Source organism: Scatophagus argus, chromosome 5 (assembly GCF_020382885.2).
Source record: "Scatophagus argus isolate fScaArg1 chromosome 5, fScaArg1.pri, whole genome shotgun sequence".
NCBI lineage: Eukaryota > Metazoa > Chordata > Actinopteri > Scatophagidae > Scatophagus > Scatophagus argus.
Window position 1 is genome coordinate 22,846,910 of NC_058497.1, and position 14,742 is coordinate 22,861,651.

The 14,742-nt window shown below is 39.1% G+C and overlaps 1 protein-coding gene across 6 annotated transcripts in view; it reads right to left on the reverse strand.

Annotated features, from left to right (window-relative positions):
• cntn5 (contactin 5) overlaps positions 1–14,742 on the reverse strand; it is an 89,007-nt gene that overhangs the window by 46,926 nt on the left and 27,339 nt on the right. For all 6 annotated transcript variants that reach the window (XM_046389739.1, XM_046389744.1, XM_046389743.1 and 3 more), the window contains one exon: positions 4,412–4,618. In XM_046389739.1, the coding sequence (XP_046245695.1) occupies positions 4,412–4,618 (207 nt within the window). The remainder of the gene's footprint in view (positions 1–4,411; positions 4,619–14,742) is intronic.

Genomic DNA, 14,742 nt, shown 5'->3' on the forward strand with positions numbered 1-14,742 from the left:
CTCTTTCTGTCAGTCCTTCAGCTTTGTTTACTATCCTCCCTTAATAATCTGTGGCAGCCCTCTATTTTTGAAAGTAAAATTACAAGGATAGAAAAAACTTTATGTTAAAAGTAGCTCTTCTCTTTAACATTATTATTGTATCAATTCAAATGTAATGTAAAAATGTGTGTAATAAAACAGGCATTTTTATCTTATGACAACAAGAGCTTATTTTTAAATGAACATGTCACAACACAAAGACTTTTTATTTCTTTTTGTTTAGCTGCACATGTATCATGTAAAATTAAAATTCTTTGGCTCTTTTGCTTATACTCACTGCTCACCTGTTGAGACTATAATTCAAGTTCAGAACTCTATTCATCAATTAACCAATGGGCAAATAAAGCATTCATTTTTGCATACAACTGCTATATACTGGAAGATGACCGTCAGGGTTGTAGCCACATCACAGGCATGTCATGGCATAGAGCAGGTATCCCAAAAGCATAGAAATTTGATATTTAGAGCATCATTTGAGGCACAAGGAACAAATGGCTGTCAAGTGCAATATATATATGTATATACTATATACTATATATATATGTAGTGTGCAGAACTGGTAATAACCACCATCATAACAAGCAGAGATGTGCTGGCCCTTTAGTATCAGAGCCTCCTTACAAAACAGGCTTTAACCTCAGTGATTTGACAAAGATAAATCATACCACTGCCAAGAAGAAGTCACTGACAACATCAGTCAGTCTGCTACATTAATATTAATATTTAAACATCATTGTCAGATGTATAAATATAGGCCACCCTTCAAAGATGTTTTACAATCACACAGTTGAGATTACACAAGGCAATTCAGGCTAAATAACCAAATAAAATACTTTCTAATAAATTTTGAGAGAAGAAGAACAGGATTTCCTTACTGCCTAATTCATTATTAAGTTTCCAGTGGTACACAGCGAGATGTGTGTTTTTGCAATAGAATAGATTTAAAAAGTAAGACTGAGATATGATTTAATATTTTGCACTAAGGAGTTTTTTTTTTTTTTTTTGACTACAAATGTTTTTATGTAAAATTTTGAAATAGCATTTGTCATTTGAAATATATGCGTAGGTGTAAACCCAATTAAAGTGGTTCTCATGTAAGATTTGAACTCTCCTCGGCACAAATGAGCCCGCATATCGACATGCTTGCTGATGCAGTACTTTCTATATGACGGTCCCTTGTTGCACTTCTCTTCTGTTCCTTTAGACTAGTGCTCTGCTCTTTGATCCAGGCTTCTGTTAACACAGAAAGGATGTGCTTATTGCACAGGGTTTTCTCTGTGCATAGCATCAGACTACAAAAGCGAGCTGAATCTTGTGTTCAGAAGAATTGCTTCTCTATGAGACGATGGATTCATGAAGGAAGTAAACCTAAATAAACTAATAGTTAGTGATGTGCTCTTTGACATTATATGTGACACTACAACAGCTGAAACTCATTTATGCTAAGGTGGCAGTATATTTGATCTGGTACATGAGTAATAGAACAATGCAGGTCTGGAGTACCTCTCACTATTTAGAAATGATCTGATGACAGAAAAGGAATCATTGCTTTTATTCTCAGGGTATGCAAAATCTCACCAACCCTGTGTAAGCAATTTACTGCTCCACAGGGAAATAAAAATCTTTTGAAATAATATCTTAATCAGTGGGGGAAAATGAATCAATATTAAGTTGTGAACCTTGCTGTGCATATAAAACAAAGCAATCTAGTGCTTGCAGGGTAGTGCTAAAAAATGGCCCTAGATCTATGTTTATTCACACGGCCCCCTGTCTGTCCATCCTGACAAGCATCCAGCAACACCAGCGTGCCTCACCTGCCCACCTGGGCAGATCATGATACAACTGCTTATATTTCAAATAAGACATGACACCGAGCAGCGTCCTCTTTTTCCAGGAATGCCCCGATCACTTTCACATTTACTGCTCAGCACAATCACAGTCTGATCTGCCTGCCACTGAGCAGTTCTGCTAAACTGGTTGGGGTTAAGGGCCTTGCTCAAAGGCACCTCAGTAGTGGTAACGAGGCAGAAGAAAGCCTTGCCTTTTACTTTTACCCACCCAGATTTTGAACAGATGACCTTTCTAACACAAGCCTCTCTACCCCTTAAGCTTTTGTTTTTCTGGTACTGACTTTGAATGAGGGGGCAAATGAACATACTGTGTCTACTGATGTTTGCGAGTCACAGGCTGTCATGAAAAATTCTGTGTCATTAAATATGAGGACTTTCAGTTTATGTTTATGATTCTCATTAATTCATTGTCCTCGAAAAACAGGTGATGGTGTATGAAATTGGTCACAATTCCCACAATCTTAATCTCATGTGGATGTAAACACTCTTAAATACTGAAGCAGAAAGTTGGCACTTTAACCTCAAAGTTATTGCTTCATTTTAAATCCGGTGTGATGGAGCACAAAACCAAAACAACACATTTTTTTCTTCCTTCCTGCTGTAGTTCTGGTTTAGATTTGAACGTGATCTCAATAAATAAACCTCATATAGTATGCTGCAGAGCGCCATAAAAAGGTTACTCTTTCTGTACAGCTTAAACTAACTAACCATGGATTACAACTAGACGTCCAACTGTTTAATAAATGAAGCACAAGTGAAGCATAACTACATTAATTCCACTGGTAATTTACTGTGGCTGAAACAGTTGGACAATGCAGTTGGAGTCCAGACTTTTATATGAATGGAACTGAAAAAGTTCAATATGATTTTCTCTTTTCTAACACCTAGTTGCTTAATTATTGTTTCATAACTAGAGCTGTATCCCCATTGTGACCATTTGAATACAGAGTTGGAGGCACATATGTTCTCTCTCTCGCTCTCTCTGTGAGTGTGTGCATGTGTGTGGAAAATACAAACACATACACATCGAAGTTGTTTAAATCACTCAACTTCAAGTGCCACGGCCATCTGTCAGTCACAGAGCCAAAAAAGCAATATCCCCTTTAAGCCATGAGAGGTGCATTACTTTTTGGCATCCATTTCATCCACTGAACATCAATCCAGTGCAATAGTATAATGCTCTTGTCACCACTGACAATGGAGAGGCATTACTCTAACCTTGGTTATAGAGATGTAAGTCTTTTTATGGCTACATAGTGATAATGCTGTCAAAAAGTTAAAAAGACAGGCAGAGTAGTGCTGAGGAGGAAATAGGGGAAACAAACAGAAAGAAAACAACAAAAAAAGAGATTGTTGTTGTGTTTTTTCTGCCCATTTTTAATGTGACTCACTTGTTTCTGCCAGTGCTTGCTATCCTTGTGCCAATTCAACAGCTACTTCAGATTTCCATTAATTAAGCACTCTAGATGCAACAAGCATGATAAGATTAATCATATATTAAAGCATCACTGTGATATTATATGGAATTATTCATGCTGTAAGTCAGGAAGTGACCCATGCAGATTTATGACAGTGTGTTTCCATGCTGTGTTTGGGATATTAAATCTTCCCTTTTGACAAAGATATCCATCACATCTTATAGCTTCCATACTGACAGGAACACAGAGAGCGCTGGATATTGCCATGATCCCACTTCAATTTCACAAAGGGCGTAACCTTGGTCACTGCAGACCATGCAGTTATGATGGATAGGTGAGATTCATTTCCACACCAAATCTTAACAGGCAGGAAGCCTTCACACATAAAGTGTGACCAGATATGGCAGACTGTAGCACAGATAGTAGAGTGCATTCACACCAATCATGTATGGAGAGGTTGATTCAAACTCTGGAGTGTTCACCCTTTTAGCTTGGGTTTTTTTGGCAGGTGGGAACAATGTCATCTGGACCCATGTGGGTCCTTCTGTTCACATAAAGCCAGACTGAGAAGTGAGCTTGTAATCCACGACTAATGACTGGAAATGACACAAAAATGCAAAGCTCTTTTGGCAGAAGGAGGCAGACGCTGACACTTGAGATAGCAAGATCTGTTCCAGGGAGATTTCGTACCGGGTAGCAGACAAAATTGCATAGTGAAGGCAAGGTTTATAAGGAACCAATGTAAATGCCACTAGTGTTTTCAGCCATTACATTGTGCAATCAACATTTACTTATATATGACATGTTAAAGCAAAAACACAAAAAAAACCTGCCTAGTGCCATTTTAACTAATGAACACAACAGCGGGTACACAATGCCACAGTGTACACAAATGTCCATTATCCTTGACTAAAGCTGCAAACGAAATCTATGCTGGCGAAGAACTTGCTATTAATGAGCTATTTGTGAGGTTATTGGACTCGCACGTACAGTTCGTTTAAGGGTGTGCGAATGTGACATTTAACAAATCAAAAGCATAACTTCTCCATTTTGGTTCGGACAAGAGCAAACAAACTGTAGGTCTGACTGCACCATTAGTTTTACCTTCACTCCTGTAGTCCTCCTGAGAGCCGAGCAGACTCAGGGCTGACAGAGGGTGACTGGGGAAAGCAGGCCAGTCAGGAGCGCCCAGCCCACCACTGTGGTGTTGTCGAGGTCTGCTGCGCGAGTTGAGCACTGACGAGCTGTCTGGTTTCATTCGTAATACTGCTGCATATGATATGGGCCGTGCTGCAACAGCCCTCGCAAAGTCTGTAAAAAAACAAAAACACAGTGAAGAGTTACATAATATATGACCATTGCTCTCAGTAAAATTGATCTACTACTCAAAGGAGACAAACATGAGAATGATGTTTCACATTAATATTTGGAGCAGCATGTTAAATCATCGTCCAACTGGAAATAAATAATTATGAAAATACTAACTTTTTAATTTCTCTGTGATTATACACCACCCTTTTCACAACTTCAATCTGATTCTCGATCTGCATTTCATATATACTCTCTTCTCTTGCCACATATTAACTCTCCCTCTCTCTGTGGTCTCACTATTTTCCATTACCTGACCTCCTCCACCCACTTGTGCACCCGTTCCCACTTCCCCATTACTCTTACCGTATATATAGCTGCCCATTCCTATTCACTGTCAGCTAGATCTTTGATATATGTGCTTTTGACTTAGTGGTCCAGCCATTACCTGCCCAGTTTCAGCCCTCAAGGACCTTTTACCCTTTGCCTTGTCTGGTATTAACTTTTGCCTCTTTCTAACCATAATTAAAACTGAACTTTCAAATTCTGGGCCCTGCTTCTTGGTCCAAACCCAATAAAACTGTAGGGTATTGTAACATCTGTAATCTACAGTATTATTCTGTTTGTTCTCCTATATACAACAGAAGCCAGTTTCCCATGATTTGTATGAGGAATAATCTGCAACAAGCTAGTGCTTTTCTGCCAAACAGAAACAAAGAAAAGAGTAGAGACAGCAGGATACGGAGGCGTCATGCTTCGGAGACAGCTCTGAATGAAATGGCAGGAAAAACCTGGAAGGCATTTCCTGCATCTGCTGAGAATACACGTACCATTGAAAACTATGGGTGTAATATCTATGATGTAACAGATTTCTGAAGAAATATTCACATTTTGGAAGCAAGGTGTAGATTTGAAGCTTTGAATCCTCAGTGAGCCTATATCTATTCCTCTTTAAACCGCGCTATGCACTTAATGGAAAGATAACTTTGCAAATCACCACCAAGACACCTGTTAAAAAGAAGGGAAATTACCAATAAAGACCCTAACTTCTTATATGAAAACTTCTTATTCTCTGTTTCTAGATCGATGCTAGTCTTTCCCTTTTTGGCATCCGTACAGTCAGTTTTTCCGAGAGCATATAGCATATAGTTGCCGTTAGAGGCACCATGTAAAGGCGCTTATGATGCCTGAGGTGAAAACATTCACTACTCGTGACATACCACAGATAAATCACTGTCATCCGAGTCTCAAATTGAATAAAACGGCGAGGGTAAGAGAACAGGAGGAAACAGCTTCCTTCAGTCCATGGAGATTTGGAATAACACCCTTTGTGAAATGTAAACTACAGTGGAAGCTGTCAGCAGTCATTGCAATCACTGCATACTTCTACTCCTACAACTTTAAGGAATTCAGTCCACTTTATGCAGGGTATCACGCCAATGTGTTGTCTTTTATGATACTATTATTGTAACAACTCACACACGAGTTTTCCTCCCTTGACAGCATATCACCGATAGATTTTTTCCAAAGCTGCTATGCAATACATCTAAAACAAATAGCTGCAATTACTGACGATATGGTATTTCTGTTCAAACATAATGCTTACAGAAACATGCAAAAGAACTAGAGGCTTGAAGCTCAGCAAGAGTCTAATCAGAGTTCTGCAAAGGGGGTGGGAGTGTTTTGCACTACATGATAAAGTGCTATGAAGGAACTGAACAAAACTGAGAAATAATTATGCACCCTTGGGGACTTGTCAGCTGCAAAAATATACTGCCATACACAAATGTAGAGCGGGCAATTACTCTATTACATATTGTGGGGAGAGGCAGAATATGGAACTGCATTTGAAATTAAAGGTATTGTGAGTTTGAAACTTAATAAGCAAAGCAATTACTAGCTGGTTGGTGGTCAGTTAAATAATCTCTGCTCAACTGAGGTGTAAACCACATTCCCACTGCTGACGCTCACAGAGTCCTCTACAGTTTCCTTGGACAGCTTGAAAAGTTTAAACACAATGAATGAAAGCCGCCATAATTGTAACATTGGAATCTTAGCACATTTAGTGATGTCTAACATACATTTGCCATGACATAATAATTATCTCAAATATAAAAATATCTCACAATGCTTTGGTTGAACAATTCCTATCACTTTCCTGACAAAAGCCACATTTTGGAAAGAGTGTTATTTACCAGCAATTACTGGGTTTGATGCCTCTTTATTCTGACTATTGTATTCCTTTTTGTTATGTTTCATTGACTTGTCAGCATGCACGTCTTCCAGGCTGTTTTTTTTAACTTCTTTTTTCTTTTTTCTCTCAAGTGATTCTCTTCAGCCAGTTTTCTCCATTATTAATGTCTATTATTAGAGGACCTCTGAATATTTACTGAAAATTGTATGTTAGCATTGTAGGACAGGAAAAGGACAAATTCTTAACAACATCATGAATTCAGCACTGACACATAAAACTCCTTTGTAGAAACACAGAAGGCTTTTCAACTGTCTGCCGCCAACTCGCCTCTGTCACTGCGCCTTAGTCACTCACAGGAAAAGGGGGAAGGAGCAAGGTTACTGACTGAACATTACAAATGTGAAGCAAGTTATAAGACAGGAGAATGAGACTCTCAAATGACAAAGTTTGACTAAGGAGGAGGAAGGAATAATAAATCGTGGCAACTGAAAAGGTAAATTAAAAAATGAAGCAAACCTTTGCAGGGTGGTCGTGCTCATCTGGAGAGATTACAGATGAGAGTACACAGCTGTTTCATCTCACTGAGACCAAACTGCCAGCAGCAGATTGGACCTGATAGCATATGTGTACATTTGACTTGGCACAACCCCGCATCTCGTTGACTGACAGCTATACTGTGACAGTTGCAGTTTGGTTGATAAAAGCAGCGAGCAGTCGTGACAAGGAAACGGCTCATTATAAAACAAGTTGATCCTATTAAATGATGACAGCTGCAATTACTTGATTTAGTAAAGGTTCAAAATACTGACTGGACAAAAGGCTTATTTTCCTTATTAAGGGGAAGACAAACATGTCATAACACCTAAATGCCAATCACAAATGGAAGCCAAAGACTGATATGTATCCAGACACATCAGGAATTGTTATATTGTTAAAGCATAATTGTTATACATCTGGAGCCCTAAGCAATACTGGACAAAAATATTGTCCAGCAAATGATTACACAAAGAACTAGCAGTGACACACTGGGATGTAAGTCTTTCCCCCTGCAGCATTAAAGCAACCTCTCAATGCAGACTGACACCAGGCCAAAGAATTCCACCGGAGTGTTTATCACTGTGTATATGTAACACACTCAGCTGCAGAGTGCACAGGATTTCAGCAGAGTAATAAAAGTGCTAGAGCCAAGCCATTATGTTCTTTAATATGACCTTGTAGTTAGGCTGTCACAATTCTGACATACTGTGTTATGTTGCCACAGTATCACAGAGGTGCTGATTTGACCCATTGATCATTTTGAAGGTTGTATTTTTGTGGTGTTGCTTCACTGCACTGCATAATATTAAAAGGAATTGATAGCATTTTTGTTTTCCTCCCCAATTAATGTCTGTGGAGGGTGGAAGGTACTGGATCATAATTGATGAATATACAGCTAGGGTCTCTAAAGTAAAGACTTGACTTGACTTAAAGGTTGACCTTAAGTCAAAAAATGCTGTTAAATTAGGGTCTCTTTGTTTTTTCTTATTACTTTTCTCACAGAAACCATGTGTTGCATACACATGGTTTCAACAAAAACACACAAAATAAAAGTGATGTTAATGTGTAACCAAAAGTTGTAAGTTCAATTCATAAGAAAATCTTGAGATCTCTAGTATAATTAATGAAATTAATTGGCTTGTTATTCCTGCTTGCGTCACTTGACAAAAAAAACCTTCTTTCTTTGAATCTCTCTATTAATAAGCACACTATTAATAAGCATACTGTTCTGTCAAAAATAGCTCATACATTTTGCAAAATGCATAAGCTACTGCCAGTTATAATGGACCAGCTATTTTCCAAGGAAAATAACATTCCAGATTGTGGCTAAATCCTGACAAATAGAGCCTACTATAAAAAGTCTCTTTTGTTTGTTTGACTAGTGAAGCCGACAGGCACTTGCTCTTGTCAGCTGTCACCTTCATCTGATAAAAGCAATGACCCTTGCAGATCCCACTGATCCCTATCTTTCAGAGGTGCAAAATCAGAAACACTCATTGTTGTTGAAAGAGCTGCATCTGCTGCATTTCAGGGAGCTTTATAAAGCTATGCCATAGGTGATCGTTTCAGGTCTTAACACAACCTTCATGATAACATCACCAAAGGACACAACAGCCATTTTTTTACTTGAACAAAGATCAAAAAGCCAAACGTTCCTGTTACTTTGTCCTTATCATACATATGTATAACTGTGGGTTAAATGGAGATCACCTTTCGGTATATAAATTCAGACATTAAGTTAAGGGACTTGAAATACAAACAAATCAACAAAAGAGGGGTGAAAGTGAGGCTAAGGGAAGATGATGTGTTTTAAGTAATCAGAGGGGAGACTGGGGGAAACAGTGAGAAACTCATCTACTTGCATTAGGTCATTGGGTTGGCACAGCACCAGAGACCTTAGGCTTGTTCAAGATGAGTTGCGGTTTGCCTCAAAAGTAGATGAGTGTTGCTGAGGGCGGTATCGAAAAGCATGCCTGAAGTCGAGCAACTCGAACAGCAGCTGGCTTCACTCGGTATAAACATACTGATGGATGGTGAATATTTACATTTTACAAGAAACATTAGACTGTAGGTTTTTTTTGTTAATAGGCTTCTTTAAAAATGATATAGAAAACAAACAAGATAAAATGCATATATGTAATAAATTAATGAAAACTAAAGAAAAAAATCGAGATAATATACATCAGCGGCAGTGAGGGCGACTGTGGCAAATTACCAAACAATGCCGTGAAATAACTCAAGCTAATCATCTGCTCTTGTGTGTCTGGCTTCTGAGCCTGAATTGAACACCGACCTGGCATGTTGTTAGATGTAGGCGACTGTTCCTGTGGGTGCGAAGCAGAATTCTTCAGCAGACACTTTGTTATAGGCTGTAACATGGTCGCATAGGATATTACATCGTGAAACTGAGCTGCGTCTGTAGCGACTGATGGTCGTGATTTGGTTTCATCTTACGGGTATGAGAATTGCCAGAAACAACACCACACAACAAACCAATGTGACTCAAGTGTCATTTTAAAACAAATCAATACATGAGGATTGAATACCGCATGTAAAATGAATAACCACTTACTCCTTTTCCAAATAATCCCAGTCTGAAATGGTCAGTGGTTTTGACCAGTTTGTGTGAAATGTGTGAACTTTTCAGAAATGTACTACGATGTATTACATTTGTTACTGCCTTAAGTTCATGTAGATTGACTTTGTGATGTAATGGTGAAGTTCTGAAGTGTCATCATTTACATGTGAGTGGTAATTTAAGTGTCAAGCGGAGAGTTCCATCAACAGCATCGGGTAAAAAGAGTTGGACAAAATCACTAACCATCATGCAATTCACTGCTCAGGTCTGCACTGGTCTGAAACACGTCAAACAAGCCTACCGTGCGAGTCTTAGGCATGACTCCTCTGAACTGTGCCTGGAAAAATTAATTAGAATAACTTACGGTAAGTAGGTGAGACGCTCACAGGGGACTCAAGTAGACAGACATGATTAGCCATAGCCTGTAAGATTAATGGAGACCTTCACAGGGAGATTATATTGACTGAAGCTGATTATGCTTGAGACCATTTATTCAGCGGAATATCATTACAGATAGAACAATCCATACATCATATGCATCCTCACCTTACCTCCTATCTCAGTGGACTACTTACTAAGACCCTGTCGTTTTTCCTGATCCTTGGTGTACTGTGGAGATTGTATGAGTTGCTTCAACCTTGCCGGAGTAACAGTGAACCTGCAAAAGTGCTGATGTATGGTATTATGTTGTCAAGTTTTTTAATGGAAAGTATGGAGTCTCTATCCAGTATCCTCAGTTAATGATAGTCTCTTTTAAATTGAACGCCCATGTTGGAGGTACAAGAATATTCTACAGTGACATGACACCAAAGAAGAAGTCATACACGTCTGCCATAAAGCTATCTTTTCTTGTGCAGTTCAGGCTTTGTGGCACATTAACAATATTTCAGAAACTTTGGCGTCAGCACACAGGCTTATTGTATGTACCCATGTACTCTGAAATGCCAAATTTAAAATCCCTTGGTGCTGATTACTGTGTTGATCATCAAAGACTGACTGCCAAGCCTTCAATGGTCCAACTTCTTATGCTTAGAACAACCAACAATGACTTTTCCTTTTTTTTTCCCTTGGACTCAAGTTTTGAACGTTAGAGAGGCTGTCGCAATTTGGGATCAAGCCAGATGGAGAAAGTCCTGCAGTCACTGATTCTGGGGCCATAAACAGATCCCAGAGTTTGTGTATTTGTATATACAGAGTTAATAACACACAGAATTACTCTCTATGTGCACTATGTTATCTGGGTTAGGGGATGCTCAGATATTTTGAATTACAATTAACCTCTGACTTAGGAATTTTAACAAAGCACTGTATTTAATATTTATTTTTCAAATTATACACAGCAATATATTCATCGCAGGGTCCAGCTCTGCGTAGCGCATGCAAATACTCATCCATTTAGCCATACGCCACCATATATCTCGTGCATGACTCTTTTGCCCTTGGTGAAAATGACTTCATGCATCACTTCTACAGCACTATCCATCTGTATTCCTTGTAACTCACTTTTAATATTGAGATGCCTCAGAGTTAGTTGAGGAACAGTTGAATTACCATTTAACACTCCAAGCAACGCTGTATTTCAATCAGAGGCAGACTCCATGGCCCCAGACATCATGCCTGTCCAGCCCACTTTATAACATGAGAAAAATCTAATGTGCTGTGCTTTCTGCTTCCACATGATTTAAATGTGTATGGCAACAAAAAGGACCAGGCAGCGGAGACAGGTACAGAGGACTATGGAATACGGGATCCGCTGTATTCAAAGTGAGCTCTTTTTACAATATTCATAGAGAACATTAAGTCATTAATCCCTCATACACGCCATCATGTCAGAAGTATCACGACAGTCAAAGAGCACATCACACATCTGCTCATGGCTTCTGCTGGAGACCGTATTGAAAGCCAGTCTGAAGTGGGACACTCGTCCTAAAATTTGACATATTTATGACTCAAGCATATTCAGCTCTCAGTGCAGGTTTGACTGAAGTGGAAGAGCACCACTCTCATAGATTTTCTTTGTTACCTAATGTTCCAACAGTAGTGGAACATTAGGTCACTGTAGTAGCTGTTGGATAAAATGAACAACTCGCCTTCAAAAAACAGAATCCACAGACTCAAAGGGGAATTCTGGTATTTTTGAACACTGGTGCTACATTTACATATTTTGGTGTGCAAAATCCTGCTCAAGGGCAAGTCTCACTCTGAAATCTCGCGAGAGGAGAGAGGAGAGGAGGATTTTGGAGCTCACCCAGAGGAACTGTCAGCATGAATTTATTTCCAAAGTCACGGCTGAATATTTAGCTGATTTCGACTATCTACACGAGGCAACAGCTACTACAATTTGCGTTCTGTGAGACTTCTCCTTGAGAGAGACTTTTCAAACCAATATAAGTAAATACAGCGGTCATTTTATCCAGCGGCTACCACAGTTACCTGATGTTTCACTGGTGGGTGAGATTTGCATTTCTGTTCAAGCTGTGTTGCCATCTGAGGCAATCTACCAACTCCAAAGTACAAAACGTTTGCACATCAAAATATGTAAATACAGGACCTCAAAATACTAGAATTCCTCTGTCATATTCTTCATTGCGGCATCTCCAACATGTAAACTGCAAAATGAGCAATACTAATCTGACTCATTTGATTCCAGTTATTTATAATGCAGTGCTTAGCTGTTCATCTGTGGGGCGGATGACGACAGGAAATACAAGTTCATTCAGGACATCTAATGAAAAAAAAATAAAAACAAAGCAAAGACATGTTGTTGCTTGTCAACAAGATTATATACTTGGTGTAAATACTCAGGCATGTATGTTTGTATCTTTATGGGCTTTTTATGTGAGTCCTATGGAATTTCATTTGTCTGCACTGTGTTTTATTCTTTGGTTCGCACACTCAACACAAACACTTTCGATAGGAAGAAAAGCACATTTAATAATGGACAAAATGGAATGAAAGCACAGAAAAAATTGTGGTCATCAGTGTGTGTGTGATAGTAGAACGTATTTCTCTGTATGTTTATAGGTTCACAGAAATCTTCATTCTTTTAGCAGATAAAAACCTCACAACCCTTACGTACGCAGTGGTCAGACAGTCTCAATCATACACTTTCACCTGTGCGTGCAAAGAAAACATTTCCTCTTAGAGGAAGTGCTTGTGGTTTTATTCTCAGTCTTGGCTACACATGCTAAAGAATCTGTGTGCTGTAAACCCCAGACTGTATATGTATTTTGTCTTCTGTGCCTGGAAAGAGCAGACAGGCTGTCATGGTAATCCTGGTCATGGATATATGCTAATGTGAAAATGGTAAAACGCTGGAGGGACTATGTCACTCAGCTGGCCTTGGGGTCCGCCCGGAACAGCTGGAGGAAGTGTCCGGGGAGAGGGAAGTCTGGGCATCCCGGCTCAAGCTGCTGCCTCCACAGCCGGGTCCCGCATAAAGCAGAAGAAGATGGATGGATGGGAAATGGTGCGACTATAATTTAATGTACACACATGGATTTATTATTTTAAGACATCATCGTTGCCGAAGGGTTAATGACTTGCCGTTAAAGATTGTAAACATCATATCTGACCGAGCGTAAAAACATGAACAGCACTCCCAACAAGTTTTTGCCTTTTCATAATTTAATTCAGATTCACAGTGTGCCACTGACAGCTGAGATTTTGGTTTAGAAAAATGTAGACATGGTCACACATTTCTCTCCCCATCCCCGTAGAATGTAAAGGTGGAAAAATCAATCCCAAAGCCCTACAAAGCCTATGAGAAAGAGAAAACACATTTCTGGAGAGGCAATTATTTTGCAAAGCTGGAAGACAACAGGAGTCAGTGGGGAAGGCTAAAACACATATGATGAACAAGAAGATAGCAGTGGATTCTCTCAGTGAGGCCTACATGCACCCCAAGTGGAACCAAGCAACCTCAAATCAAAAAATAATGGACCAAATTGACTCAACTGAAACAAATGAACCACACAAGCCACTGCACAGTCCCTGTTTACAAACATAATAAACTAGTTGCAGCCTTGATAAGCAGAGTTTCTTTTCTAATGCATTAAAAAAACCTGTACCTAAAAAGACAGCGCGTGTTCTTATATGGTGTTTCTATGCTGTGTTCGTGTTAAGGACGCATTTAGTTTTTGATGATACTCTCAATAATACAAATAGCAGATAATTAATGTGTGTATTAAAGATTTCTATTAAATGGTTGAGGTCGCTAATGTGTTTGAATCCCAGAATCAAAGCCACAGAGCGCCTGCACCCTGATCTGGTTGACTGAAAGACTCAGTTAGACTGACAAACAAATACTCCAGACTTACCAGGGGAGACACTTGAACTGGAAACCTAAAACTGTGAACTCACTTCTAGTCACGCTAAGGATGTACAGATATGCTATGCTAAAGTCAACTCAGTGAATGCAGAGGTTCGATTCCTACTGTGTCAGCAAAGCATGAAAGAAAAAGGAAAATTTAAAAGCTGCCTTGTGTGCACGTCCAATAAATGAAGTTTTGATCATTCTTTTTCAGTACGTAATAAAATATTTATTATTCAACATTTGTCATGCCAGTCCACTGCTATTGAAAGGTTATTAAGCAAATCCTGAAAGTGAACTAATAAGGCCGTTTCACTGGCTGATGCTTTCTCTGAGAGTCTCTGCTGTTCACAGCCACCACAGATTGTGACTGAAAAGGTACTGAAAACCCTGTGAACTATCTGAGGCTCTGCAGCCTTAGAATAGGAATGCTCAATGAGCCATAGCATCTTCACTTCTTTTTCAGATTTAAGTGCAAAATTCGTCATTTTAAAGATGTGGATTCA